This window comes from Arabidopsis lyrata, assembly GCF_000004255.2.
Source record: "Arabidopsis lyrata subsp. lyrata unplaced genomic scaffold ARALYscaffold_4, whole genome shotgun sequence".
NCBI classification, from domain to species: Eukaryota; Viridiplantae; Streptophyta; class Magnoliopsida; order Brassicales; family Brassicaceae; genus Arabidopsis; species Arabidopsis lyrata.
Genome location: NW_003302552.1, coordinates 21,430,073 through 21,457,328, shown reverse-complemented (window position 1 = coordinate 21,457,328; position 27,256 = coordinate 21,430,073). Strand labels below are relative to the sequence as shown.

Sequence of the window (27,256 nt, the reverse complement as noted above, 5' to 3'; positions counted from 1 at the left end):
GTCCCATTCTATAAATACACGACAAGAGACGACCTTTGAGACTCGAGAACCTCTCTCCAAACAACAAACGAAAAGAAGCGACTTTTGCCTCTTTTGGTCTCTCCCCTTCTCCAGGGGATCTGCTCTCTCTATCTCTCTCTCTCAATCTGTAAGAAGGATCCCACTTCAGAGTAAAAACCCTAACTTTACTTGGGAAATTCTTCATCTATCGTCATCATCCATGGCTGATCAACAAACCCTAGATTCGTCTACTCCTCCTACTCAATCCGATGATCTATCTCACTCCCACTCTACTTCCTCTACTACTTCAGCTTCTTCTTCATCAGATCCATCGCTCTTAAGGTCTCTCTCCTTAAGTCGACTCAACGCCGGAGCTCCTGAGTTCGTTCCTGGTCGAACTACTCCTCCGCTACCTCAACCTCCGAGGATGATTATCCCACCTCCTCCACCACACGGTATGCTTCATATGTATCACCACCAGCCTCCTTTCAATACTCCGGTTCTTGGTCCTGTTCCAATCCAGCCTCACTTGGTTCCTGTTCAAAATCACCATCCTCATCATCGCTTTCATCATCATCACAATCGTCATCAGAATCAGCAGTATGTTCCGGTGAGGAATCACGGAGATTATCAGCAGCGTGGTGGTGAGCAGGAACCGGATTTGGTTCCGAAGAAGAACGATCGGAGAGATCATAGTAAGAGAGAATCTAAGACCGACCAAGCAACTGAAACTGGAGCTTCTGTTTCTATAGATTCGAAAACTGGTTTACCTGAAGATTCTATCCAGAAGATTGTGAATCAGGTGATTAGATTCAGACATGATACTCTTTTTTAAGTCTTTGTGATCTTAAATCTAATCCAGTTTGGTTTCAGGTTGAATACTATTTCAGTGACTTGAACTTGGCGACCACAGATCATCTCATGAGATTCATTTGCAAGGATCCTGAAGGATATGGTAAGATGTCTGTTTGCTAAATCATATGCATCTTCGTGAGTTCGTTTTGCATTAAAAAGTATAATCTTTTTGTTCCAATTCTTAATTGGTGATTTCAGTGCCTATTCATGTTGTTGCATCGTTCAAGAAAATTAAAGCTGTCATTAACAGTAATTCTCAGCTTGCCGCAGTGCTACAGAACTCAGCAAAGCTTGTGAGTTAGTGTGTGTTTTGTTTTTGGTCAATAACGTGATTTGATGTTCTTCTAACTGTTGAGTCATCTAACAGTTTGTTAGTGAAGATGGAAAGAAAGTGAGACGCATAAATCCGATCACTGAGTCTGCTATAGAAGAGCTCCAGGTACTTAACTCATTCAAAGCTATGAATAAAGGATTGTGTATTTGATTTTCTAATAAATCTTATTATATCCAGTCTCGCATTATTATTGCTGAGAATCTACCTGAGGATCATTGCTACCAAAATCTGATGAAGATTTTCTCAACTGTTGGAAGGTACACAACTGTTTGATCATGTTATAAAACCTAGAATCTACTTTTTCTTTTTCTTATACAGTTGAGGTTTTCTAAACTTATGAGTGTTTGTCTTCAGTGTGAAGAACATCCGTACCTGCCAGCCACAAAATAATGGAAGCAGTGCTCCACCCGCAGCAAGATCAGCAGCCAAAAGCGATGGTACGCTTTTAAGTAACAAGGTAACTAGATGGACCCATGCGGCTTTGTGTTTGCCTCATAGTTTTGGATTAACTGGATGCAAAATTGATGTCTCTTTGACATGTTCCTATAGGTCCATGCTTTTGTTGAGTATGAGATGGTTGAACTAGCCGAGAAAGCAGTAAAGCCTCGCCTACTTAGATTTTTAGACTATATATGCTGATACCCTTATTGTGGTAAACTGAAGGCATGTTACTATACAGGTTGCCGAGTTAAATGAAGCGGGAAATTGGAGGAGCGGTCTTAAAGTCCGGTTGATGCTAAAGCATCAGGTATGTGATTTTAAATTTGACAAACACATTAGGCCTTTACCCGTCCATTATCACTCTAATGAGCAGAGTCCAGATATCTTAGTAGTTGAGAACATTTTGTGAATTAAATGTCATCGGTCTGGGTTAAAGATCTGTGGAAGTTGACGTTGGTTCCATTTGGCTTATATGGTATTACTCTATCATACAGATAAAGGAACCAAAACAAGGTCAAGGGCGAGGAAGAAAAGGACATGATGCAGAAGTAGAACATGAGGAAGATGATGCTACAACATCCGAGCAGCAGCCGATTGAGAAACAATCTGAAGAGTGTTCTGGGGAATGGGATACACATATGCAAGAGCAGCCAATTATAGTAAGTAGACCAAATACGTTATTAGGTCTCTGCTTTGTTATCCATGGATGATTCTAACCTTTGCCACATAACAGGGAGAGGATCAAGGGAATGAGAAAGCGGGTGGGCAGAGAAAAGGGCGTAACAGAGGTAGAGGAAAGGGACGAGGACGAGGTCAACCACACCAGAACCAGAACCAGAACAACAACCACAGCCACAACCACTACCACAATGGGAGAGGAAATCATCATCATCAAGTGGGAACACCACCTTCAAACAATCCAATGAACAACATGGAGCAACCAGGCATGGGGAAGCAGCAACCACCTGGACCACGAATGCCTGATGGGACGAGAGGATTCTCGATGGGACGGGGAAAGCCGGTCATGGTTCAGGCAGAGTGATCCAGAGCTGTTTTGAAAAGGAGGTGATGTGAAAGGTTCAAAAGGGAGATAAATAGAGAGAGAGCAAGAGAGAAAGAGAGAGATTTATCCTTCCCGTGGGGAATGGTTTAGTTTTGCAGACTTTATATTTGTCTTACTTGGAAATACTTTTTAATTACGCTTCTCTTACAAGGAAAAAAAAAACATTTTCCTCATATAGTGTACGTGTAATGAAACAGCAATTTCAGTTAATATTTTGTCCCTAAAATGCTTTTATTATGAAATAATGAAATTTTTATCTTGTGTCACAATTATTAGCTGACAAAAAAGAAGATATTGTATTAGTAACAATTAACATATGATCATAATTAATTAAGTTAAAAATTCTAGTTAAATGTTGTGAACTTGGGTATCCTTATACACTCAGACCCAATAATAAGACATTGTTTGCAAAATGACCCAATAATAAGACATTGAAGCGTAACAAATCAGAAAACTTAGAACGCTTCCAGTTGGGGAGGTTGTAGATTAGGGATATAGCCCTATTTCTCCATCTTCGTCGTTTCTGTTAGATCTCTCCGATTCGCTTCAGATCTCTCTCGATCCGCTTCTTCTCGGCGTCACGGCTATGGAGGTATGTACGTACGGTGTTTCTTAGAGTTTGTTGAGGCAAATTTTGTAAACCAATAATAATCCATTTCAAAACTGAAACGTGTAATACACGCTTCTCTATGTTTTTTTAATCCTTGTGGTTGTAGAAAAAAATGAATGAAACTCCACCACTACCTCCAGATGATGATGATGATCTGAGACGTATCATGTTGGAGAGGCTTTCAATTACCGCCGCCAGAGGCGGGTTGGAGATGGAGGAGAAGCTGAAGACCATATTTTTTGGCCTTGATATTCCATCATGCAGCTTTGTGTTCCCCAAAGGTCGTGATCACCATCTTTACAAGCAGAAAATTGCTGAATACACTAAGTCTCCTCCTCTTCATTCTCCTCCTCCTCCTCTCCCACCAGGCCTAGTTGCTCAATGCGATTTTAAGTCTAGCCTCACGGAGCAAGTTGCTCTTAACCACGAACTTTTTGCGTTTAAAGTCCGAGTCCCTGAAGGAGGCATGAGTCCCTGAAGGAGGCATGATGCGCAAGGAGCTTGCTATTATTAAGTTCACAGCCCAGTTTGTGGTGCGGTATGGGCGTTATTTTTGGTGGGCTCTGCGGGATAGAGTGTCTACTGATACTCAGTTCAAGTTTCTGGATAAGGGAGGTCCAAGGTATCACTTTTTCTCTCGTATTTGTCTTCAATTTGGTCATCTAATAAGGGCTTGGGAAGATCCTCCGGCTAGTATGGAAGCTCTTCTTGAAGGTTTTTTCACTGCTTTTAATGCTTTCAAGAAAAAGCTAGAGGATGATGAGGAGCTAGTGGACAAGGTTAAGACTGATAGGCGTGATTTTGTGGTTTGTGATGAGTATTTTGTTGACCCCGAGAACAAAGCCCTTGAACTCATTCCAATGGCCATGAGGCATCCTCCTCTGAATGAACACCATTCTCAGGGTACATTCAGGCTGCCGCCTGACCTTATCTTGTTTAGAGTTAGGATCCCTCAAGGAGGCATGATGCGCAAGGAGCTTGGTATTACCAAGTTCACAGCCCTGTTTGTGGTGCGGTATGGGAATGAGTTTTGGGATGCTATGTGGGATAGAGTGTCTACTGATACTCAGTTCACGTTTCTGAAAAAGAATCATGGAAATGATAGAGGAAGGTATACGCTTCTTTTCTCTCAGTTTCTGCTTGCGTATGGTAATGTAATAAAGCCTTGGGGACTGATGCCGAGAAAGAGTAACCCGCCGGCTCGTATGGAAGCTGTTCTTGAAGGGTTTTTCACTGCTTTTAATGCTTTCAAGAAAAAGCAAGAGGATAAGGAGGACGAGGTAGTGAACAAGGTTGTGAGTTGTGACTGATAGGCGTGATTTTGTGGTTAGTGAAGAGTATTTTCAGTATTTTCTTGACATGGAGGAGTCTACTCCTCGACCTGAAATGCTTCTTCCGCGGCGCCAAACGGGATCTCTGTCAACCACCACCTATACACGAGGAAGCAGAGGCAAAGAGAGGAAAGCCTGATGAGTCAGCAGCCCTTGTTTCAGAAGAAGAGTTTCTTGCTCAACATCCGGTAATGTCTTCATAACATATTTTTTCGTCTCAGTTGTATCTAATTAGCATTAACCGTTTTCAGGGGTTCGTCTCAGTTGTATCTAATAAGCATTAACCATTTTAGTAAATATTGCTTACTTTCCTGTCTTTTCTTCTCCTACTCCTAGTATGTTTATGAACTCGTCGGCTTCCCCTAGTGCTCGCTGGCCACGTTGTCTGGAGTTTTTTGCTCATTATTAAATAAAGCTGCCTTCTCATCTCACCCATCACCAAAAAATAGCAAAGCACACTCGTTCCTCGCACTAAGGTTGAAAAATCATATTGAACCTAGTCATTTTGGTCAAACCAGATCCGGTTTAATCTCGGTTTCCGAGCGATTATGAATTGGGTTTCTATTTGCGCCAAGTTGAGCTAAAGAGGAGAATAAGTTGAGCTGAGCTTGCCAATTTTCACGCGCCTGGATTACTAAGGGCCCAGCTCACAGCCCATGTCTGTTACAAATCAATTATAACTTCTTCTTTTTCCGACGAGAGTATAGTATACAAAGGAAACAAAGAGAAATAGAGAAAATAGTATTCAGATTTGTTAGAATAAATATGTTTATGAAATAAAATTACATTTTTGACATGCAGTAAATCGCTATATATATTGTTTTCACAATATAGATGTACTTAATTATCCAAATGTAATATTAATAACATGTTAATTTCTTTGATTGTTCACTATTTTAAAGTATAGTTTCACATTCTTGAACTAAAAAAACGTGCGAACCATAACTAATTAAACGGAAAAATATCTACCTAATTAACGTTAAGAAAATGCTTTCATAGTGGCCAAAATAAACGACCCCTAATTTACTGTATTTCAGATTAAAGGAAAATGTAAAGATTAAACCAAAAAAAAAAAGTGTGAAGCCCCATACTTGTTTGTGTTGTGTTTGGAGCGGTTGTGTCATATGATTGATCGTTCGATTGCCGTTAAGGATTGGAAGCCCATATGTTTATCGCAGGGTGGACCACGACTCTCACATATTTGCTTTGCCGATGATTTGATCTTGTTCGCGGAAGCATCAGTCTCTCAGATTCGGGTGATTTGTAAGGTGTTGGAGAGTTTTTGTGTAGCTTCAGGCCAGAAGGTGAGTTTGGAGAAGTCCAAAATTTTTTTCTCTGAAAATGTATCAAGGGAGTTGGGTGACTTGATAAGCAATGAAAGTGGAATTAAGGCTACTAAGGAGTTGGGAAAATATTTAGGGATGCCTATTTTACAGAAGAGGATAAACAAGGACACGTTTGGTGAAGTACTTGAAAGAGTTACATCGAAGCTGGCCGGTTGGAAGGGGCGAGCCTTGAGTTTTGCGGGGAGGCTAACATTGACAAAATCAGTGATCTCAGCTATACCGGTACATGTCATGAGCACGATAGTGTTACCAAAATCAACAACGGAGGGATTGGATAAGGTGGCGCGGGCTTTCTTGTGGGGAAGTACCACGGAAAAAAAGAAACAACATCTCATAGCGTGGGATCGGGTTTGTAAACCACGAGGAGAAGGGGGTTTGGGTTTAAGAAAGGCTAAAGATATGAATATGGCCTTAGTTTCAAAAGTGGGCTGGAGACTCATGAATGAAACAGAAAGCCTTTGGGCCCATGTTTTGAGAAAAAAATACAAGGTTGGGAGCGTACAAGATCAAGGCTGGCTGGCAGCTAAGAGACCTGGGTCGTCGACCTGGAGAAGCATCGCAGCAGGTCTACGGGAAGTGGGGTTGAAAGGAAGTAGGTGGGTGCTTGGCAATGGTCGGGATATACGATTTTGGACCGACAAGTGGCTGTTGAATGCACCGTTGGTGGAGAGAGTTATTATGGAGTTACCTAATGAGGTTTTACAGTGGCGGGTGAAGGACTTGTGGCAGGAAGGGACGGGCTGGTGTTTGAATGTGATTGTGCCTTATGTCACACCAAGGACAAGATTGGAACTGGCCGCGATAGTTGTTGATAACGTGACAGGATCCAGGGATCGTATTGCTTGGGGAGAAGCTGCAGATGGACAGTTCACGGTCAAATCGGCGTATACCATGATCACGAGAGATGAGTCTCCCAAACCGGATATGACTAGCTTTTATAACAGGATATGGAAGATTAAAGTACCGGAGAGGGTGAAGACTTTTTTGTGGCTAGTTAGTCATCAAGCTATCATGACTAATGTTGAAAGATTTAGGCGGCATATCGGGGATACCAATATTTGTCAAGTATGCAAAGGTGGTGAAGAGACGATTATTCATGTCTTGAGAGACTGCCCGTCTATTTCGGGAATATGGAGCCGCCTTGTACCAGAACGGAGGAAACAAGAGTTTTTCAACGCTCCTCTCCTCACTTGGTTACACGGAAACCTGCGGGTGGGGGAAGGAACGGGTGACTGTGAGTGGTCTACGACATTTGCGGTTGGAGTTTGGTGGAGATGGAAGTGGAGATGTGGCTATGTGTTTGGCGAGACCGGAAAGTGTAGAGATAGAGTGAAATTTGTGAAAGATTGGGCCAAGGAAGTGTATCAGGCCAATGAGATTCATAGGGTTGAGAAGAATGTTGGGGGTAGAGTTGAGAGAAGAATAGCTTGGCAGCCGCCGCTGGGCGAATGGGTGAAGCTGAATTCAGACGGCGCTTCTCGTGGAAATCCAGGCTTGGCCGCGGCGAGAGGAGTTTTACGGGATGGTATGGGGCGTTGGCGTGGCGGTTTTGCGCTTAATATTGGTATTTGCTCTGCTCCGCTAGCGGAGCTTTGGGGAGTGTATTATGGGCTATATATCGCGTGGGAGAGGAGGATCACGAGACTAGAGTTGGAAGTAGACTCGGAGTTGGTGGTGGGTTTTTTAAAATCAGGGATTAGTGATTCGCACCCCCTGTCGTTCCTGGTACGTTTGTGCCATGACTTTCTTACAAGGGACTGGATAGTCCGGATTTCGCATGTTTATAGGGAGGCTAACCGTCTTGCTGACGGGTTAGCAAACTATGTTTTTACTTTGCCGCTTGGCTTTCATATGTTTGAGTTAGCTCCGAGTGTTGTGGAGACTATTTTGTTGGAGGATAGTCGAGGAACTTCGTTTCCGAGATCGGTCCGTTTGTAATTTTTTTATTTTTGTTCTGAATAATTAGCGGGGAGACAATGTCTCCCCGTGGTTAAACCAAAAAAAAAAAAAAAAAAAGTGAAGTGAAGTGATCAAAAAGTAAGAAAAACAAGAACCGTCCGTTTCATACTTGTGTCTTGTACTTGTTACACTCGAATCTCGTGTTCGCGACTTTGCGATAGATTCTCTCAAATCCAATTCCAATGGCGGATCCATCTTCTCAAAACCCTAACCTCACCACTCCCCCTCCTCCTCCACCTCCTTCTTCTTCTCCTTCACCAACCCATCAAATTCAATCTGGTACCTCGGAATTATCGCCACCGTCTCGACCGCCTTGCTCTACCTTGTCCTTTCTCAAGACTGCAAACAGACCAAAACTCCGTGTGACATCTGAATTCGACAGCGATAGTCTCCTTTTCTTAAACAAGGTGTCTTGTAAGCTCTTCGATAACCTCGCCAAGCTCAAACTCTCGTTTCAGAACAATTCCCAGCGCGAGATTTCACAGCCTCAGGTCTCGTTTACTTCCAAACACGTCTCTGTTCTCTATGATGTCGAGGAGAAGAACACTTTCATCAAGAGCACTCTCGATGTTCACCCTCGTCTTCAGCTCCGAGCTCTTCATAATGTCAAGGTACATCTCTCTGTTTCTTCCTAATTAATCACCCTTCAATAATAAAAGGATTGATTTTTTTTTTCCTGGGGAACACTTTGGCAATTTGTTGAATTGGGCGTATTTGCCATCTATGGAACAGAACAATTTATGTGATTGATTGTGGAATGATGTTGAAATTGATAGGATTTGTGGTTCCTTATATCCTTGATTTTGGTTTCCTTTTTTCTGTGCATCTAACAATGATAGATAGAATCTGATTGTTTCTAAGTGGGCATTTGAAATCTGTGCAGCTAACTATCAGTAGCAATCAAACTTAACATTTCCTTGTTGGTTTTGGCTTGTAGGCTAGTGTTTCAATCCTTGATTATGTTGGTTTTTACTAATTCACTGATTTTTTTGAGTTTAACTGTATGTTGTTACAGGCACAACAAGGAGAAGTTGCTATGGAGGCAAATCTGACTGAACCAGGCTACTCTCTAGAGCTTTCATCACCTGTTCCTATTGGTTATGTGAGTGGCCATCTCTTACATTGTCTATTTGGTTTTGCATTTGCCATAGTTTACTTTAATCAATTACCGGGAAATTGTTGTCTTGCTTGGTTGTGAGTACTTTGCAGCTTGTTGCCTTTAAACACTTACTTTAATGCTCGACGGTTTTCTCTTCCTGCAGCCAAGAGCGACTCTTAAATTCCCACTTGGCGAAATTTCGTTACAAGAAAAAGAAGATGAGGAGGAGGAGAAGCAGAAAAGAACTTTATCTGTTAACGGGATCCTCAAACGTCAAGTCATGAATGGTGTTTGTACCGCTCTATACACAGATGAAGAGTTGAGGCTGAGATATGCTTATAAGGTTCCTGACTTTTACCCAATTCCTTGTCTGCTTTTTATGTGTTACTATTCAATAACTTATACAAAGTTGCACATGCAAGAGAATATCCTTCCTCTCCCATCTTTTGGATTTGACATCAAAACTTTACCCTTTTTCATACAGGATGATGCATTGTCTTTCATCCCAAGCATTTCCCTGCCTTCCAATGCTGCATCATTTGCATTCAAACGTCGGTTTAGCCCTTCAGATAAGTTGAGGTTAGTGGCCTCAGTGTGTCTCCTCTTCCCCTCTTACTCTGGTAGTACCATCTCATCTGCTACAATCAGTTTCATATAATATTATGATGATTACTATATCTATATATGCAGCTATTGGTACAACTTTGATTCAAACATGTGGAGTGCTGTGTACAAACGAACATATGGTAAAGACTACAAACTCAAAGCTGGCTATGATTCTGATGTACGCCTTGGCTGGGCATCTCTCTGGGTAAATTATCCAACTTTTGTTTTCTTTTCTCTCTTCTCGTAGTCAGTGATGTCCTTCTTGCTCGCTTAAGCCCCAACCCGAGCCATACAATTATGATGTGTAGCATAACATTCACTACACAATTGTACCTAGTGTAACTACCATCTAATAAGACCCAAGGACACCATCACTCTTGAGCTAGCTTTTGAGTGAGTTGTGACCATGAGTCTCTTGTTAAATCGTGGCAGGTGGGGGATGAAGCTGGAAAAGTGAAAACTACGCCAATGAAGATGAAAGTCCAGTTCATGCTTCAAGTTCCACAAGATGACATCAAATCATCAGTCTTGATGTTCCGAGTCAAGAAAAGATGGGACATCTGATGAAATCTTTGAATCATCTTGTTAGTTTCATTTTCTTATCTCTCTGTAAAACCCGTAAAAGTTGTTTCTTTCTCCTTATATATCAAATCTTTTGCAAAAATTGAACGAACAAGATACAAAATATTAGAGAGAATAATTGCATTTGTATTTCTATAGCTTCTTTAAATGACCTTTTTCACACGTGAGACTATAGAGTATAGACTAATAAATGTTGCTAATTTTTTGTTTCCCGTATAAAAAAGTTACATTGCTTTTACCTTTTAACCTTTTAACCCATAATAACATAAAGTCAATTTTAACCACTAATATTAAAATTATGCAAACATGGAATATTCTTCTTACACGAAAAATAAATAAATAAAATATTGTTCGCTTATTTCCTCCGTTATTGTATGTTTTGTTTTTGTATGCATTTGGTCTGTGTGTTGTGTTGTGTTGTTGTTGTTTATCTTCTTCTTCTTCTTCAATCCGACGGGAAAAAGAGTTCCGACAAAAATCAAGAACTGAAAGATTTGTCATTTGTCTCTCAAATATCTGCGGAGAGAAGAGAAAGTATCAAATCAAGAAGACAGTGTTGTGGGAGAGATGAGTTCGTCTCTACCTCTGAGGCTACTTCTTCTTCCTCTTACAACTTCTCTGATTTCTCCTCCTCCCCCAGATTCTTTCCATGCTCCTTCTCCGTTCAGATCGAAAAACCCTAATTTCAATCGCCGATTTTCTTCTTCTTCTTCTTCTTCTTCTACCTCTTGTCCTTCCCAGTCACAGCTTCTCTCTGGGAGATTCAGATCCTCTTCTCCGTGTGTTACCATGGTATCGTTTGATTCTCCCTCTCATTGTTTGCTAATTCCCGTTGAGTTTTTGTGCTAAATTGTTTGATCAGAATTTGTTTGATCAATTTCGCAAAGTGCTTGAATTCTTAGGACTGTGTTAGAATGATCCATCTTTTGTTTCATCAAAGATTGTATTTTTTTCCCATTAATAGATTTATACCTGAAACTTATCCTAGGTGTTATTTACTCTGTATCGCTTTCGTCTTCAATGTACTAGTTAGGTGAGATTCCAGTTTTAATGGCCATTGCTGACTTATTCATGAGTTCATTGTATATCAAAAACTTCTCATGATTGTATCTGTGTCTTTGAGCCCTTAGTGTGTATTTATAAGACTACATTGTATCTTACCATGTACATAATGTCTTCTCATGATGAAGATTTTGTTGTAGGAGGTGATTCTGTCTCAAAGTTGGCTCTCTAGTTCACTTTAACTGCGTTTAGGTTTTCTTGGTCATGAAAGCATGTTTCTCTACTTCTTGAAACATCATCTTTGATTTGTAGAAGATATTGGTTTCTTTAAGTTTCGTGAATTTGCTTTATGATAGGTGTAAGCGTGAGAGTTTGTGTTTGTGTCTTTCTTCCCAAAAATCTATTTGCAGTTATACTTTTCACTAATGATGTACTTCTAGTGACTCTGTTTTTTATATGCTGTGTATAGTGCTTACCTGAACACACGAGAAATCAAGAGAACACAGAAATCTTGACAGATCAAGATGACCACATTGAATGTGTGCTTGAATCGGATGAAGATTCAGGGCTCAGGATTCCGACTCAAGCTCAGGCTATCGTTGAAGGATCTGGTTCAGTTGCGGTTTCAGAGCTAAAACCCGCTGCTGATGTAGATTACATACAAGTAAGACTAGTTCTCTGCAAATTCATCACGCAGCCTTACATAAGGACATTAAACTCTTATATCAATCTTTTGGCTTTATGTTGTAACTATACATGCTAATTGGCAGCTTTTGGAACATCATGAGTCTTTTAGCCATTTGTAACCGTGTATGTTTAAATCGACAGGAGCTATTAGCGATACAACAACAAGGGCCTAGATCAATTGGCTTCTTTGGGACAAGAAATATGGGTTTCATGCATCAAGAACTGATTGAGATACTTAGCTATGCCATGGTTATAACCGTAAGTCATTAGAACTTCATCCTCTTGTGTTTGACTCCGATCTTTCCATTTAAAGTTTCCCTAAAACATGTCTCGAATAATTCGGTTTCTTGCAGAAAAATCATATATATACATCAGGTGCATCTGGAACTAATGCGGCAGTGATCAGAGGTGCATTGAGAGCAGAGAGACCAGAGCTGCTTACAGTAATATTACCCCAAAGTTTGAAAAAACAACCTCCTGAGAGCCAGGAACTCTTGTCTAAAGTAAGCAAAACTGGTACTTCTGCTAAAAGCCAGAGAAGCAACCCTGTTGGATCCAATTAAGGTCTGAAACTCTTCTTTATTGCTGTGTCATTTTACAGGTACAAAACGTGGTAGAAAAGCCACACAATGACCATTTGCCATTATTAGAAGCCAGCAGGTTGGTGAATAAAAAACCATTGATCTACTTTGGTGAAGATAGAAACTGATCTTTTGATTGGTTAAATATTTTGGTACAGGCTGTGTAATATGGACATCATATCACAAGTACAACAAGTGATCTGTTTCGCGTTTCATGACAGTAAGCTTCTCATGGAGACATGTCAAGAAGCTAAAAATCTACGCAAGATTGTCACTCTCTTCTACCTCGATTGATTCTCTCACTCTTTTATCTTCTTCTCGTTACAAAACAGAGAAGCTAAGATAAGCCTCGTTGTAAATTATGAAAATCTTCTTGATTAAACAAACACACACACAACCAATTATATTCTTTTGTCTAGATTTTGATACACATCAGTGCTATTTTTATAAGATTATTTATTTCTCAACTACTATTTGTCAGATCACATCTCTGCAACAGAACAATTTAGCTCCGGTGGATTCCATTACAAAGAAGATAATTAAAAAAGATGACTTTTAATATAATAAAGCACAAAACTTGATTAGCTTCTACGCAGAAACATTTATTCTCTCTTTAGTCGTCGCCGATTGGTTTGCGTTCGCTGATCAGATGGAAAACGCCGGTAAAGCTACGTCACTCCAATCTTCCCGTGATTTATTCCACCGGCTGATGAGCGAGAATTCTTCTGGTAGACAACAAACCCCAAAATTTTCTCAGATCAATTTCTTCTTTTGCCCTGAAGGAAGCATTATTGTTCGGTGTGTAATGGTTTAGGTGGTGGTTGGGAGAAGAGTTGGGAAGCAGGAGCAACTCCATGGGACTTGGGAAAACCAACTCCGGTTATTGTGCGTCTCGTCGAGACTGGTTCTTTGCCTAATGGCAGAGCTCTAGTTCCTGGCTGTGGAACTGTATGTTCTTCAATACTCTTTTGTCTCGTTTAATGAGTCAACACTTGCAAACCAAACTCGCTTCAGCTTCTTTTCTTGATAGAAAGTTAAAGAACTCGTCTTTTCTTGATATTAAAGCCACTTTGTTCTTTAAATTTTGCTTTCTGCTAGTGAAACTGTGGCCATTGAGTAGTACTGATGGATATGTTCTGTTGTACATACACCTGCCTTGTATCATTGGTTTTTGCTTGACTTGCTGATTTTCTTACTAAGTCTAAGATGTTATTGTTTTGAAGGGTTATGATGTGGTGGCAATGGCCTCCCCTGATCGTCATGTCGTTGGACTAGATATATCTAAAACTGCGGTTGAGCGATCAACAAAGGTTTGAATAGTTTCGATTCGGAACATGAGATGGACATGCGTGCATTGTTGGTTTTAACAATACTTGTTTTGAGTCGGAGTCTTGCCTCTGATACCTATTTAGAACTTCGTAGGTTATAACACATTTTGTTTAATCTCAATGCAGAAGTTTTCTTCATTGCCCAATTCAAAATACTTCTCCTTCTTGAGTGAAGACTTCTTCACTTGGGAGCCAGCTGAAAAATTCGATCTCATTTTCGATTATACGTATGTATATAATCTAGCTGTGTGTTTCTGGTTCATACAAATGTGACTTCAGCTTATATATGACTGCATTATGACCATTCTCGCAGCTTCTTCTGTGCCTTTGAACCTGGCGTGAGACCTCTATGGGCACAGCAAATGGAGAAACTTCTGAAACCCGATGGAGAGCTTATAACATTGATGTTTCCTGTAAGAATCATTGCATCTCTCTCTTCTCTGATCCGTTTCCTAACATTTCAGTAGTTACTGAAAAATGTGTCCTTGTGCAGATCGATGAACGTTCTGGAGGTCCTCCTTACAAAGTATCTGTGTCTGAGTAAGAATCTACTGTTATCTCTTTTACTAAGAGCAACATCACTGAAATATTCTGCTTAATCTTTACTCTGTAATCTCTCAATGCCTAGGTATGAAAAAGTTCTGATTCCACTGGGTTTTGAGGCAATCTCCATTGTGGATAATGAACTTGCTGTAGGACCACGCAAGGTAAACATTAACATAAACTTTCAAATATGCCTTCAGAGATAACTCAGTGGAGAATTTTTAATATTCGGAAGATAATGTTACATTGGAATCAATTTCAGGGTATGGAGAAGCTTGGAAGATGGAAGAAATCTTCCACATTTCACTCCACCTTGTGATTTGCGATGAATGCTCATATGCTTCAATGTGGATGTTTTGTGAATTTGTCACTGATAAACTAAACTTGTAGGGCCATTGAAAGGGAAGAGATGGGAACCTCCGAACCTGAATAAGTATTTGTAAACACATGTTGATAAATTTTCATTTCTCATTCGACCCTAATCTTTTCCATAACTTTTTTAATATCTCCACTTTGGTTATAAAATGTTATGTAGCTATGAAGAGCTTTTGATTCCCTTAGGATTTAAGGTAATCTCTATTGTGGATAACGAACTTGCTCCTGCTACACGCAAGGTTAAAAAAAAAACAATTAAAATCTTCTGAAACAATCTCTAGTTTCTTTGTGAAAAATAAAAGTTTAAAGTTTGAAATCAATAGTCAGGGAATGGAAAAAGTTGGCAGATGGAAGAAGAAGAATTCACTGTAATGATTCCTCAAATACCATCACAATCACACTACCATGGCTCTCTCTATACATCAATAAAGATTACAATTTTGGATCTATATAGTAAGAACCGAGTGACTATTATGATAAATGGATTACACGTCTAGATGATAAATGGGTCCAATGTTTCCGTTTGTAATTATTAAAAGAGAAATTGTTAAAAATGCCCCTTTTTCAATACCCCTTTTCAAAAATGCCCCCTTTGAGAGTCTATTTTTAAGTTTGCCCTCTTTTAATTTTTAATGACCATTTTACCCTTATTTGAAACAAAATTAAGTCCACAAAATACAAAATATTTTTTGGCGGGAAAAGTGATCCCGCAATTTTCCCGCCAAAACACTTGTAAAAACCTTTAAAAAACCTTGTAAAGTTTTCCCGTAAAAATTTTTCCCGCAAAAAAATTTTCCCGCCAAAAAAATTTTTTTGCGGGAAAAGTGATTCCGCAATTTTTTTGCGAAATTTTTTTGGCGGGAAAATTTTTGGCGGGAAAAATTTACAAGGTATTTTAAAGGTTTTACAGAGTATTTACAAGTGTTTTGTAAGGTTTTACAATGTATTTTAAAAGGTTTTACAAGGTACCTATAAGGTTTTATAAGGTATTTATAACTTGTAAAACCTTATAAAAAACTTGTAAAACCTTATAACTTGTAAAAACCTTATAAAATAGCTTGTAAAATCTTATAATATCTTATAAATACCTTGTAAATACGTTGTAAAACCTTTTAAAATACATTGTAAAACCTTATAAATACCTTGTAAAAAACCTTTAAAATACCTTGTAAATTTTTGGCGAGAAAAATTTTCCCGCCAAAAATTTAACGCCAAAAAAATTGCTGAATCACTTTTCCCGCAAAAAAAATTTTTTGGCGGGAAAAAGTTTTACGGGAAAATTTTACAAGGTATTTTAAAGGTTTTACAAGTTTTTACAAGTGTTTTGGCGGGAAAAATTGCGGGATCACTTTTTCCACCAAAAAATATTTTGTATTTTGTGGACCTAATTTTGTTATATTTCCTTATATATTTGTGATATCTTTTATTAAAAGAAGGGTAATTTAGTCATTTTGTACATAAAAGGGGGTATTTTTAAAAATGGACAGCCAAAGAAGACATTTTTGAAAAGGGTATAAAAAAATGGGCATTTTGTGAGTCTCCCTATTTTTTATCATGTAAAATGTTTTCATTTGGAGGAAAAATTCCAAGTTTAAATAAGGCCCATCATTCCCGGCTAATTCTAGTTTTGGTCATGAGAGAGAGAGAGTGTGGCGAAACAAAACATGTACAAGGACTAGGAGACATCTATTACGGTTAATCAATGAACAAACATTACAAAAGTAATCTGTAATTTCTTTCTCTTAATAACCAAGACAAGTAAAAAATCTTACCTGTCAAAGCCTTCAATGGTTGGCCGACTAGATGTTGCCAGTATTCCAGCATTGTTCACCAAAAGCTGGACTGAAGAATGAAAATCTGAATCTAAAAGCCATTGCTCTAGAGAGTTTCTGAACTTGAAAACTGATTGAAAAGACGAAATGTCAACTTCAAAAGCTTTGAGTTGGGCATTCTCATTCTGCCTCTTAATATCACTCAAGGTCTGTCAACAGAAAGTGGCAATTACAAAGATTCAACAAAGGTGAAAGAGGAGGTTCTTCTATCTATCGGTACAAGGAAAATCAAAGGGACCGTAGAAAACCTTTGATAGTAAGTGGGATGATCTTCCAACTGCAAAATCAAGAAAGACTCTGCTTATAATTCAGTTTGAATATATGATAAAAGACATGTTCCAAGTCATCCTCTCCATATCAATAAGAGATAATCGAACAAGAGATCCAAAGCAACACTCTTTTACCAAGAACAACGTAGAAACCTTTCCTTGATAGAGCAAACGCAGTGGCCTTACCAAGTCCCGAAGTAGCCTGCAATGAATTCAAAAACAGAAACTAACACTAGATTGCATAATCCGAGGCAATGAAGAGAATGAATGACTTACACCAGTGATAACACAAATAGGTGTGTGTGAATGATTGGATTTGGAGCAAGAAGAGGAACTTGATTTTGAGCCAAAGATACTCTTTTTAAGCAATTGGAAGTAAGAAAAAAGGAGGGCAATGTTCCAAAACAAAGCCATCCTCCAGAAATTAGATGAGCATATAAAACGCAACGCCTCCTTCATCAAATTCATGTACCTGAACAAGAATCTGTAGACTAACAACTTGATACTGCGAACTCGTGAAGAAATTAGAGCCGAATACAAGGATCAAATACTTTTTCTGGGGAATAATCGATGGCTTTGTAGACTAAACTAGGCATTGAAAGCACGAAGAAGACGAAGAGGAGACCAAACTCACTCTGGGCTTTAGCAGATGGTTCGATGTGGGACAAAAGAAAATTACTTTCTTATATTCACTGTGTCTGGGCTTTAGCAAGCAACAACTAGAAGCTTCTTGATCTTCAAGTATGAGTTTCTGCAATTCGATAAATATGAGACATGTTGTGTCCCAGATCGACAATATAACTTAACAAAAATCAGAAAGCGCAAGTTCAAATGTTAATCCGGTTTACGTTCTGGTTTAGACGGTTCAAATTTACTTGATTGGGCCGATTGACATATATTGAAGCCGACCCAAGGAAAGTCGGCGTTATACAAAAGTCCCACATCGGTTTGTTAGAGGAAAGGGTCTTTGGAATTGGTCCTATATATATATAAGCATCTGCATCTTCTTATTTTGTTAACAACTCTTAATTGCAAAATTATTAGTCGGCCATGTGACTCAATGAGTTGAGTCGGCCGCCCACTTCGGCTAGGCGCCATAGTTATTTTTTTTTTCTCTTCGCTGTTTTTTCTCGAAATTTCTTTGGTTTTCTTTGTTCAAACGTTTTTTTATTTTAATTAATGTTTTTACTATAAAATATTTTTTGTTTTCAAATAATCTAAGTGTTAAATTTCAATGCCATTGAAAACAAACCGGACTAAGCATGCCGTCCCATCATACGGGTCCGTAAGTCCGTGTTATTAGTTCAACCGTTTTTCACGCAAGTAAATTTAACACTTATATTATTTTTTATTGTTTTTTACAAATATTTTTATTATGTAAACTATTTTTTAAAAACTATATTTTTATTATACAAAATATTTTTATTTCAAAGGTTTTTATTTTAACTAAAGTTTTAAATATGTAAAGTATTTTTGTTTTCAAATAATCTAAGTGTTAAATTTCAATGCCATTGAAAACAAACCGGACTAAGCATGCCGTCCCATCATACGGGTCCGTAAGTCCGTGTTATTAGTTCAACCGTTTTTCACGCAAGTAAATTTAACACTTATATTATTTTTTATTGTTTTTTACAAATATTTTTATTATGTAAACTATTTTTTAAAAACTATATTTTTTATTATACAAAATATTTTTATTTCAAAGGTTTTTATTTTAACTAAAGTTTTAAATATGTAAAGTATTTTTGTTTTCAAATAATCTAAGTGTTAAATTTCAATGCCATTGAAAACAAACCGGACTAAGCATGCCGTCCCATCATACGGGTCCGAAAGTCCGTGTTATTAGTTCAACCGTTTTTCACGCAAGTAAATTTAACACTTATATTATTTTTTATTGTTTTTTACAAATATTTTTATTATGTAAACTATTTTTTAAAAACTATATTTTTTATTATACAAAATGTTTTTATTTCAAAGGTTTTTATTTTAACTAAAGTTTTAAATATGTAAAGTATTTTTGTTTTCAAATAATCTAAGTGTTAAATTTCAATGCCATTGAAAACAAACCGGACTAAGCATGCCGTCCCATCATACGGGGTCCGTAAGCCCATGTCATTTGTTCAACCGTTTTTCATGCAAGTAAATTTAACACTTAGATTATTTTTTATAGTTTTTTTACAAATATTTTTAGAGAAATTGTTAAAAATGCCCTTTTTTCAATACCCCTTTTCAAAAATGCCCCTTTTGAGAGTCCATTTTTAAGTTTGCCCTCTTTTAATTTTTAATGACCATTTTACCCTTATTTGAAACAAAATTAGGTCCACAAAATACAAAATATTTTTTGGCGGAAAAGTGATCCCGCAATTTTCCCGCCAAAACACTTGTAAAAACCTTTAAAATACCTTGTAAAATTTTCCCGTAAAAATTTTTCCCGCCAATACACTTGTAAAAACTTGTAAAACCTTTAAAATACCTTGTAAAATTTTCCCGTAAAACTTTTTCCCGCCAAAAAAATTTTTTTGCGGGAAATGTGATTCAGCAATTTTTTTGGCGTTAAATTTTTGGCGGGAAAATTTTTCTCGCCAAAAATTTACAAGGTATTTTAAAGGTTTTTTACAAGGTATTTATAAGGTTTTACAATGTATTTTAAAAGGTTTTACAACGTATTTACAAGGTATTTATAAGATATTATAAGATTTTACAAACTATTTTATAAGGTTTTTACAAGTTATAAGGTTTTACAAGTTTTTTATAAGGTTTTACAAGTTATAAATACCTTATAAAACCTTATAGGTACCTTGTAAAACCTTTTAAAATACATTGTAAAACCTCACAAAATACTTGTAAATACTCTGTAAAACCTTTAAAATATCTTGTAAATTTTTCCCGCCAAAAATTTTCCCGCCAAAAAAATTTCGCAAAAAAAATTGCGGAATCACTTTTCCCGCAAAAAAAAATTTTTGGCGGGAAAATTTTTTGGCGGGAAAACTTTACAAGGTTTTTTAAAGGTTTTTACAAGTGTTTTGACGGGAAAATTGCGGGATCACTTTTCCCGCCAAAAAATATTTTGTATTTTGTGGACCTAATTTTGTTTCAAATAAGGGTAAAATGGTCATTAAAAATTAAAAAAGGGCAAACTTAAAAATAGACTCTCAAAAGAGGCATTTTTGAAAAAGAGTATTGAAAAAGGGGCATTTTTAACAATTTCTCATTTCATATCCATAATATTCCTTACAGAATTTGGCATATACCTTAAGGAGAAAGAGACGTGTCAGACAACACAGTCACACTTCAAATATATTTTTCTCGTTTTCCGTTTTATAAACCGATGAGGGCAGGTTCAATTTTAATATTAAATCGAGAGAGTGGAAGTTAGGTCATACTCTGTTTTAGAGATAAGAATGTTCACTAGCAAATGGAAATAGTGTTGTGATTGACCGCTGAATACTATTTACTTTGGTATTTCCTCCGTTTCGTTTTAGTTGTCGTTTAAGGTTTTTTCACACAAATTAAGAAAAGTATTTAATTTTCTGTTTTACCATTTATTAATATATTTTATAAAAAAATTCATTGGCCAAAACATTAAAACAGTAGGGATAAAACTGGAATTTTCACCAAACATTTGCATTGAAAACCTAAAACGACAACTATTATGAAACAAAATTTAAATCCTAAAACGACAACTAAACTGAAACGGAGTGAATATCAAACTTAGTGATGTTTTAGCCAAAACATCTTGTGAACATTTTAGCAAATCAAATTATAGTGTGTAAAAATCTCATTCTGCGTCTTCTCGACTCTTCAGCTCTCCCTCTTGGCCGTACTCTTGTCCCCGGCTGTGGCGGAGTTAGTCTTCTCTCTTTCCCTTTTGGTTTCGTTTTCGTTTTTATATTTGTAGTTTAGAAAAGAAAAAAATTGGTATACTTTGTCTTTAATTATTTTTTTTTGTCTTTGGTTTTAATCTTGGTTTCTTAATTAGATTCTAAGACTTAAATGCTTGTACATTAACATTTTATGTTGTAATTTCTTAATTAGATTCTAAGACTTAAATGCTTGTACATTAACATTTTATGTCGTTTCGTAGTTGGATTGGATATTTCTGATAAGGCTCTCAAGAAAGCTAATGAGGTTAATCATAATCACTAACTTCTAATAATTCTGATAAGGCTCTCAAGAAAGCTAATGAGGTTAATCATAATCACTAACTTCTAATAATTAATCACCTCACTTTCTAATAATTAACGTTTGTCTTCGAATACTGAACAAATAATAATCACTTTCCATTGATTACATATATATAGACTTACGGCTCCTCACCGAAGGCAAAGTACTTTTCGTTCGTGAAGGAAGATGTTTTCACTTGGCGTCCTAATGAATTATTTGACCTCATCTTCGACTATGTGTGAGTTTATTAACTATGAAAACATAATTTTAGCAATAAGGAATTGAAAATCCAATAAACTAATGTAGTAATTAACAGGTTTTTCTGCGCAATTGAACCGGAGATGAGACCTGCATGGGGTGAATCCATGCATGAACTCCTGAAACCTGACGGAGAACTCATAACTCTGATGTATCCGGTAATTAATTATTTCATATTTTTTTCGTGTGAATGTTCCATATAATCACAGAGTATATATGAATTAATATTTTGCCCTTTTATTAATTAGATGACCGACCACGAGGGTGGAGCTCCCTACAAAGTAGCTTTGTCTTCGTACGTAGTTAACCCCTCAATATGTCTTATATACAAAATCGTTTTAGACTATTAATTAATGACTAATTAAAACCCGTAATTGTAGTATACTTTATTAACTAAAATATTGATCGTGCGTGTGTGTTTTCTTATGAGGTTTAGCTACGAAGATGTGTTGGTTCCGTTAGGATTTAAAGCAGTGTCCATTGAGGAGAACCCAGACTCCATTCCCACTCAGGCCCGGCTCGTGGCAGAAGCTCATGAAGCTAGGGCTTTAGAGCATCAGATGTTATAAAGAAATTTAGGGGCATCATTTACAAAATTGTTCAATAAGTCTAGTTGTTAAGCTTGGTTTCTCTCTACTAACAAGTTAGGGGTTCAAAACCCACATTATGCATTCTTTTAAAATGATTTTTTTTTTTTCATTGGGGCATCAATTATATGGCTTGCTTTAGGCAGTCCATATATTTGGGCCGGCACTCCCACTCGTAAGGTACTGTGCGAGATGACATATATATGTTAACGTTATATCAAAATATAAGCTGATATTTTATTTTATCGGTGTATATATATAAACATGTGATTTATTATATAATTAATTTAAATGATAATTCCTTCGGATGTATTAAACAGGGCAAAGAGAAGCTTGCGAGGTGGAAGAAGATTAACTGACTCAAGAGAGAGTCAGAGAGATCATATCTTACTCTTTAGTAAGATCAGTGTTATATATGTGTGAAATCTTCTCATCTATCAAGAATAAATTGAGTATCATACTCTATGTAAAATATGTGTGTTCGAATGTGAATGCTTATCAGGCGGTGATCAGCGTCTACGACGACGGTCCCGATCTCTTCCCTTGTTTTTATGTCCCATGTTCCTCTCTTTCGTGTGTGTGTATTGTACTATAAAGTTTAATAAAGTTTCTCCTTTCCAATAAGAGTTTTTTACTCTAGTATTGATTTGTGTGGAGTTTTGTTTCTTAATAATTGTTTTGGTGGAAAAATTTATGACAATACGAATGAGGACAGTCTTAGCTTGTGTCCGAATATTTGCATGGTACAGATAGATTGCCAAGACTTCCAAGCAACGGTTTCCAATGGGGAACTCCACCTAATCTGCTGTGATGACTCTAGTCCGTGGGGTGCGGAGCTTGGGGGACTTGAAGGAATTTCTTCTAATTATCTTCTTTCGGTGGCAAGCCCTGCCAAAGAGAGGAGAGTGACAGTTTGGTGGAAGACGTATACTAAGGAATGCAAAACAGAGATTTGGTGTGCAATGATTTTGTTTGAGATACCCGTGATGGGCAAGTTGCTTCGGGGAGTTGTGGAATGGTCTGAGAACGTATTTACCTTCCATGGATCTGAATCCGATTCCGATTCCAATTCCTTCCTTTTGCATTATGAAGTGATGACACTTAGTCATCGCCGAATTCATTTTATTTAGTTTTAGATAATTTTTTAGTATTGGTGTTATTTTTTTATGGTGTTAATGAGTTTGCAATTATATACTTTTCTCCTTCAATTATATATATATATATACTCCACTCTCTTTGACCAACTCTCTCTAAACCTCTATGAGTCATCAGTAGCCAATTCTGCTTCGAGTTCTCTCATTGTGAAAGGTTTTAATTTGGTCGACGAAGCCCTAACTCGATCTATTAATGCCGAGAGACTTCTTCTCTACAAGCTCGGATGTGTGTAAGAGCCGTGTTTGGGAGAAACATGAGATATGGGGATTGCTCGAGGAAATGATATACAATGCTAATTAAGACAAATGTTTGTTTGGGTGCTATGAGTTTTGGATTCGGAGACTATTAATATGATGGTGAATGACTGTTTCCAAGCTCGGCAAGTTTAAGGTAAGGAGGAGAAAGCTATGAAGAAGAAGTCAATGTGATTATTCCCCATTACCATCACATCACACTCTTATGGGCTCATGGCTCGTCTAAGTATTCCAATAAAAATTACATTTTTGGTCCTCCTAATAGAGTCATAACCGAATGTTACTACTTACACGTCTAAATAAATAAATGAATGAAAAGTTTTATTTTGTAATAAAATAAACGTGTGTATTTAATGAGAAGCAATGTCTAATTTCTCATCCACAATATACCTTGTTGGTGAAATCGGTACACCTTAAAGAGAAAGAGATGTGTTACACAGTCAGACTTGTAAACAATTGTCGTTTTGTGTTTTAGAAACGATGTCGTGTTCACTTTGAATCCAGCGTTAGTGGGAGTTAGGTCGTACTCTGGTTTATTGCTTCTATTAAATTGTGTGGTGGTCCCTTGTGATCACTCACTCGTGAGTCCGTCACCTCAGAGCGGCATATTTTTGGAGCTAAGAACAACTTTATTGGCAGAAACGCTGAGAAGTTCTAAAAAACAGGAAATAGTCTAAAAATGAATAATCTAACTATTTTATTGGGAATTGGTGAATAATTGAGTGAAACTAGCTAGGGCCACTTATTCCACTTGCATCTGATTTTCACATACCATGGATAAGATGGTAATGCAATGTGTGTTACATTATATATCTACGATATTATATCAAAATAATAGTATATAGTATTTCTGTCTCTGAATTCTGATGAAATGGATAACGAGATTATTAAGATATTGTTTCGTATTATATAAGTTGTTTTATAAATACAGTAATACTTCATTTAACATATTCGAATGTCAAATATGTTAAAAATATGCTAGTGATCATTTTATTTATCTTCCTTTTTTTCTGTATGAAACACCAATCGTATAATCAACCAAAATTACAAAGCCGTTGATCATCTTTAAAATTTTCTCATTATTTATCAAAAAAAAAAAAAATTGTCTCATAATGATTGGGGACTATAAATCTAAATAGCTCGTGTTCCAATAAGAGAACACAAATGAGCAGAAAGTCATGTCGAGAGTGAAACACACACAAATATAGCTTTATACAAAATCACTTAATTCAATTATTGTTTTTTTGTTAAATATAATAATTCAATTGTTATCCTCTATATAGATAGATATCATGTGCTTATAGCTTTCCACAACTTCAAGACCCCCAAAAAAATATCAAATTAAGGAAATCATTATAGAAAGACAAGAGAGAAAGAGAAAACTATAAAATGGCTGAAGAACAAGAAAACTCAGGTCAGAGCAATGGTGGAAACGTTATTCCAACTCCTGAAGAAGTTGCTACGTTCCTGCACAAAACTGTTGAAGAAGGTGATTCATTCTTCTCTTAATATTTTTGTCTCATAATTAACATCTCGTCATAAACTCATATCGCCTTTGTGATAAATGATTCACATTAACCAAAATCAAATGCTTTCTGAACATATAAAAGTTGTATATTGTTAAGTTTAACGAATTTTCTACTCAATTTTAATTGGTAGTGATTAGATTGACCCATATCACTTATGTGATTTTAATCATCTATGGATCAAAAAATTCTGAAATTTTTATATTTTGGAAGGTAGACAAAACCAACACCCAAATAAGAATAAAATTACTAAAATTATTAATTTACTAAATAAAATTATAAAACAGGTGGATGGGAAAAATGTTGGGAAGAAGAGATAACACCATGGGACCAAGGAAGAGCCACACCTCTCATTGTTCATCTTGTCGACACTTCCTCACTCCCACTTGGCCGTGCTCTTGTCCCCGGCTGTGGTGGAGTCAGTCTTCTTCTTACCTCTCTCTCTCTCTCTCGTTTTCCATTTGGTTTACATATATATGGTTTGAATTCGATTTCTTAAAAGAAAATTTTAATTATAGAAAATATACTATAACAATTTCAGATTTTCGTGATTGAAACCGAATCTATTTTGAATTAGCATGATACGGCTTTGGACTCAACATCTTATTTTTTATGAAGACACAATATAATTTAAATTTTCTTATAAGAAGTTTAATTTTGGTGTAGTTTTTTTTTTCATTTATTTTGTTTGGTCTTTGGTTTTATTCTTGTTTTTTTTTTTTAATTTGAATGTAAACCTATTATTTGTTTTGACAAAAAAAAACTATTATTTGTTATTACAAAAAAAAACTAACTAGTTTAACTGAATTAAAATCATCAAAGTTTGTCCTTTTATAAATTTCACTACTTAGTATAGATTGAACCAATTTACTTTATGTTAAGTGACTTTAATGAACAACTGTGAAAATGAAATGCTTGTTAATTAACTTTGTCCATAAATATGTTATGAATGTGAATAGGGACATGACGTCGTTGCGATGGCAAGCCCCGAACGTTTCGTTGTTGGATTGGATATTTCCGAAAGCGCCCTCACGAAAGCTAATGAGGTTAAATGGTTTAATCATATTCACTTTCTTACGTTCTCTTTAAATAAAGAAAAATTAATAATTACATTATGTTGATTACATAAAGACTTACGGCTCTTCACCAAAGGCAAAGTACTTTTCGTTCGTGAAGGAAGATGTTTTCACTTGGCGTCCTGACGAATTATTCGACTTTATCTTTGATTATGTGTGAGTTGATTAAATATAAAAACGTAATTAATGTTTGCATTAAGTAAATAAACAGAAAAATTTGGGTTAGAAACAATAATGTGTTGTATTATTAAAAAAAAATTAAAATTCAATGAACTAATATAATTAATTAACAGGTTCTTCTGTGCTATTGAACCGGAGATGAGACCTGCATGGGCTAAATCCATGTATGAACTCTTAAAACCTGACGGCGAACTCATAACTCTCATGTATCCGGTAATAATTTTCATTTTTGTGTGTGTAAATGTTCCATAATCTAGTGATATATAATCAGAGTATATGGATTAATACTTTGCATTTTAATTAATTAGATTACCGACCACGTTGGTGGACCTCCCTACAAAGTAGATGTCTCTACGTACGTAATCAGTCCCTCAGTTTCTCTTATATACATAATTATAGTTATATGAGTAATTGAGTTAGTACTTAATTAAGAGCTTAATTAACTAAAATGTGTGTGTAAATGTATTTAATGTGGATTAGCTACGAAGATGTGTTGGTTCCCGCAGGATTTAAGGCAGTGTCTGTCGAGGAGAACCCACACGCCATTCCTACTCGTAAGGTATATATCATGTATTCATATAACACAATGCCATAAATTCCATACATTATATATACAGAGTAATTAGCCATTACAATAAATGAGTACATGAACAACAGAACAATTCTTTAGTTTTTTTTTAATAAAGATTTTTGTTTTATAGAATTTTCTACAGGTTTAAATTCAAAACTGAATTACGTCAGTGATAAATATATTACAATTTTAATATTGATTTTTTCGTTGCATAAAACACTATAAAATTTTAGAACACATAGACATAGTTGATATATTATTTGGATCTGATGAATGAAAAAAAAATGGACAGGGCAAAGAGAAGCTTGGAAGGTGGAAGAAGATCAATTGATCCCTAAGAAAGAGATCTTACTGTTTAATAAGAGTATGATTATATGTGTAATCTACCAATCTATGAAGAGTAAAATGATTATCTCTTCCTTTATTTACTCTATGCATGCATGTGTGTTTGAAAGTGATGACTGATGATTATTATCTGTAACAATAATTTTCATGATTAAATTAAGACTCTGTTTTACTATACTTGACACTCAAATAATACAAAAATTAAACATAATAAAGCAAGAAGATAAATTAGGCAAGACGGAGAATCAAAAAATCACAGAACTCAGCAGCACTAGATCCGTTTTCAGGTATAAATTA

At 36.5% G+C, this 27,256-nt stretch overlaps 8 protein-coding genes across 11 annotated transcripts; 7 read left to right on the top strand and 1 right to left on the bottom strand.

Moving 5' to 3' along the window:
* The first annotated feature begins 45 nt into the window (after positions 1 to 45).
* Positions 46 to 2,945, top strand: LOC9318009 (la-related protein 6B). The gene is made up of 10 exons (XM_002881897.2): positions 46 to 802; positions 874 to 955; positions 1,054 to 1,148; positions 1,223 to 1,294; positions 1,367 to 1,446; positions 1,544 to 1,646; positions 1,739 to 1,786; positions 1,869 to 1,937; positions 2,125 to 2,289; positions 2,364 to 2,945. The coding sequence occupies exons 1-10, from the start codon at positions 221 to 223 to the stop codon at positions 2,670 to 2,672; spliced, it is 1,605 nt and encodes a 534-aa protein (XP_002881943.1). The 5' UTR covers positions 46 to 220; the 3' UTR covers positions 2,673 to 2,945.
* Positions 2,946 to 3,040: 95 nt separating this feature from the next.
* Positions 3,041 to 5,060, top strand: LOC9318008. The gene is given in 4 exon segments (XM_021026993.1): positions 3,041 to 3,285; positions 3,410 to 3,793; positions 3,795 to 4,601; positions 4,603 to 5,060. Coding segments are annotated over 4 exon segments (1,368 nt in total). The 5' UTR covers positions 3,041 to 3,279; the 3' UTR covers positions 4,774 to 5,060.
* A 2,924-nt stretch (positions 5,061 to 7,984) lies between these two features.
* LOC9318007 (outer envelope pore protein 37, chloroplastic) lies at positions 7,985 to 10,355 on the top strand. Its single transcript, XM_021029490.1, has 6 exons — positions 7,985 to 8,550; positions 8,955 to 9,041; positions 9,202 to 9,381; positions 9,523 to 9,617; positions 9,729 to 9,849; positions 10,077 to 10,355. The coding sequence occupies exons 1-6, from the start codon at positions 8,122 to 8,124 to the stop codon at positions 10,206 to 10,208; spliced, it is 1,044 nt and encodes a 347-aa protein (XP_020885149.1). The 5' UTR covers positions 7,985 to 8,121; the 3' UTR covers positions 10,209 to 10,355.
* A 263-nt stretch (positions 10,356 to 10,618) lies between these two features.
* LOC9318006 lies at positions 10,619 to 12,963 on the top strand. Its single transcript, XM_021029491.1, has 6 exons — positions 10,619 to 11,018; positions 11,698 to 11,892; positions 12,057 to 12,173; positions 12,269 to 12,418; positions 12,517 to 12,575; positions 12,655 to 12,963. Exons 1-6 carry the CDS (start codon positions 10,794 to 10,796, stop codon positions 12,788 to 12,790), a joined length of 882 nt encoding a protein of 293 aa, XP_020885150.1. The 5' UTR covers positions 10,619 to 10,793; the 3' UTR covers positions 12,791 to 12,963.
* Positions 12,964 to 13,054: 91 nt separating this feature from the next.
* Positions 13,055 to 14,905, top strand: LOC9316143 (probable thiol methyltransferase 2). Of its 2 annotated transcripts, none has more exons than XM_021029496.1 (8): positions 13,055 to 13,224; positions 13,314 to 13,444; positions 13,720 to 13,806; positions 13,951 to 14,051; positions 14,138 to 14,237; positions 14,318 to 14,364; positions 14,453 to 14,531; positions 14,630 to 14,905. In XM_021029496.1, the coding sequence occupies exons 1-8, from the start codon at positions 13,146 to 13,148 to the stop codon at positions 14,684 to 14,686; spliced, it is 681 nt and encodes a 226-aa protein (XP_020885155.1). In that variant the 5' UTR covers positions 13,055 to 13,145; the 3' UTR covers positions 14,687 to 14,905. The 2 variants fall into 2 exon arrangements, with proteins under 2 accessions (XP_020885155.1, XP_020885154.1); XM_021029495.1 differs by having other exon boundaries at positions 13,311 to 13,444.
* Positions 14,906 to 16,407: 1,502 nt separating this feature from the next.
* On the bottom strand, positions 16,408 to 17,941 carry LOC9318005 (putative daunorubicin C-13 ketoreductase DnrU). The gene is made up of 6 exons (XM_021029112.1): positions 17,926 to 17,941; positions 17,488 to 17,644; positions 17,316 to 17,421; positions 16,979 to 17,045; positions 16,823 to 16,851; positions 16,408 to 16,723 (listed from the first exon to the last, which is right to left on the bottom strand). The coding sequence occupies exons 1-6, from the start codon at positions 17,939 to 17,941 to the stop codon at positions 16,511 to 16,513; spliced, it is 588 nt and encodes a 195-aa protein (XP_020884771.1). The 3' UTR covers positions 16,408 to 16,510.
* A 1,011-nt stretch (positions 17,942 to 18,952) lies between these two features.
* LOC9318004 (probable thiol methyltransferase 1) lies at positions 18,953 to 21,885 on the top strand. The gene is made up of 7 exons (XM_021029111.1): positions 18,953 to 18,982; positions 20,879 to 20,971; positions 21,145 to 21,245; positions 21,324 to 21,423; positions 21,514 to 21,560; positions 21,702 to 21,782; positions 21,879 to 21,885. Exons 1-7 carry the CDS (start codon positions 18,953 to 18,955, stop codon positions 21,883 to 21,885), a joined length of 459 nt encoding a protein of 152 aa, XP_020884770.1.
* A 2,480-nt stretch (positions 21,886 to 24,365) lies between these two features.
* On the top strand, positions 24,366 to 27,136 carry LOC9318003 (thiocyanate methyltransferase 1). Of its 3 annotated transcripts, none has more exons than XM_021029492.1 (8): positions 24,366 to 24,750; positions 25,075 to 25,205; positions 25,747 to 25,833; positions 25,919 to 26,019; positions 26,157 to 26,256; positions 26,352 to 26,398; positions 26,524 to 26,602; positions 26,907 to 27,136. In XM_021029492.1, exons 1-8 carry the CDS (start codon positions 24,651 to 24,653, stop codon positions 26,943 to 26,945), a joined length of 684 nt encoding a protein of 227 aa, XP_020885151.1. In that variant the 5' UTR covers positions 24,366 to 24,650; the 3' UTR covers positions 26,946 to 27,136. The 3 variants fall into 3 exon arrangements, with proteins under 3 accessions (XP_020885151.1, XP_020885153.1, XP_020885152.1); XM_021029494.1 differs by having other exon boundaries at positions 24,502 to 24,750; positions 26,524 to 26,597; XM_021029493.1 differs by having other exon boundaries at positions 24,511 to 24,750; positions 26,550 to 26,602; positions 26,907 to 26,923.
* Positions 27,137 to 27,256: the final 120 nt, after the last annotated feature.

Excerpts from the sequence above, each read along its gene's own strand:
- LOC9318004 (XM_021029111.1), top strand. The coding sequence starts at position 18,953 with ATGTCATTTGTTCAACCGTTTTTCATGCAA. Across the intron at positions 21,424-21,513 it reads TCATAACTCTGATGTATCCG|ATGACCGACCACGAGGGTGG; the intron begins GTAATTAATTAT and ends TTTATTAATTAG. Across the intron at positions 21,561-21,701 it reads TACAAAGTAGCTTTGTCTTC|CTACGAAGATGTGTTGGTTC; the intron begins GTACGTAGTTAA and ends TATGAGGTTTAG.
- LOC9316143 (XM_021029495.1), top strand. The coding sequence starts at position 13,146 with ATGGAAAACGCCGGTAAAGCTACGTCACTCCAATCTTCCCGTGATTTA. Across the intron at positions 13,225-13,310 it reads GATGAGCGAGAATTCTTCTG|GTGGTGGTTGGGAGAAGAGT; the intron begins GTAGACAACAAA and ends GTAATGGTTTAG. Across the intron at positions 14,532-14,629 it reads TTGCTGTAGGACCACGCAAG|GGTATGGAGAAGCTTGGAAG; the intron begins GTAAACATTAAC and ends AATCAATTTCAG.
- LOC9318003 (XM_021029494.1), top strand. The coding sequence starts at position 24,651 with ATGGCTGAAGAACAAGAAAACTCAGGTCAGAGCAATGGTGGAAACGTT. Across the intron at positions 26,399-26,523 it reads TACAAAGTAGATGTCTCTAC|CTACGAAGATGTGTTGGTTC; the intron begins GTACGTAATCAG and ends AATGTGGATTAG. Across the intron at positions 26,598-26,906 it reads CCCACACGCCATTCCTACTC|GGCAAAGAGAAGCTTGGAAG; the intron begins GTAAGGTATATA and ends AAAAATGGACAG.
- LOC9318007 (XM_021029490.1), top strand. The coding sequence starts at position 8,122 with ATGGCGGATCCATCTTCTCAAAACCCTAACCTCACCACTCCCCCTCCT. Across the intron at positions 9,042-9,201 it reads CACCTGTTCCTATTGGTTAT|CCAAGAGCGACTCTTAAATT; the intron begins GTGAGTGGCCAT and ends CTCTTCCTGCAG. Across the intron at positions 9,618-9,728 it reads AGCCCTTCAGATAAGTTGAG|CTATTGGTACAACTTTGATT; the intron begins GTTAGTGGCCTC and ends CTATATATGCAG.
- LOC9318009 (XM_002881897.2), top strand. The coding sequence starts at position 221 with ATGGCTGATCAACAAACCCTAGATTCGTCTACTCCTCCTACTCAATCC. Across the intron at positions 1,149-1,222 it reads TACAGAACTCAGCAAAGCTT|TTTGTTAGTGAAGATGGAAA; the intron begins GTGAGTTAGTGT and ends GTCATCTAACAG. Across the intron at positions 1,295-1,366 it reads CTGCTATAGAAGAGCTCCAG|TCTCGCATTATTATTGCTGA; the intron begins GTACTTAACTCA and ends TATTATATCCAG.
- LOC9318005 (XM_021029112.1), bottom strand. Across the intron at positions 17,046-17,315 it reads GTCTACAGATTCTTGTTCAG|GCTACTTCGGGACTTGGTAA; the intron begins GTACATGAATTT and ends AATTCATTGCAG. Across the intron at positions 16,852-16,978 it reads AGGTTTCTACGTTGTTCTTG|TTGGAAGATCATCCCACTTA; the intron begins GTAAAAGAGTGT and ends TTGATTTTGCAG.
- LOC9318006 (XM_021029491.1), top strand. The coding sequence starts at position 10,794 with ATGAGTTCGTCTCTACCTCTGAGGCTACTTCTTCTTCCTCTTACAACT. Across the intron at positions 11,893-12,056 it reads CTGATGTAGATTACATACAA|GAGCTATTAGCGATACAACA; the intron begins GTAAGACTAGTT and ends TTAAATCGACAG. Across the intron at positions 12,419-12,516 it reads GCCAGGAACTCTTGTCTAAA|GTACAAAACGTGGTAGAAAA; the intron begins GTAAGCAAAACT and ends GTCATTTTACAG.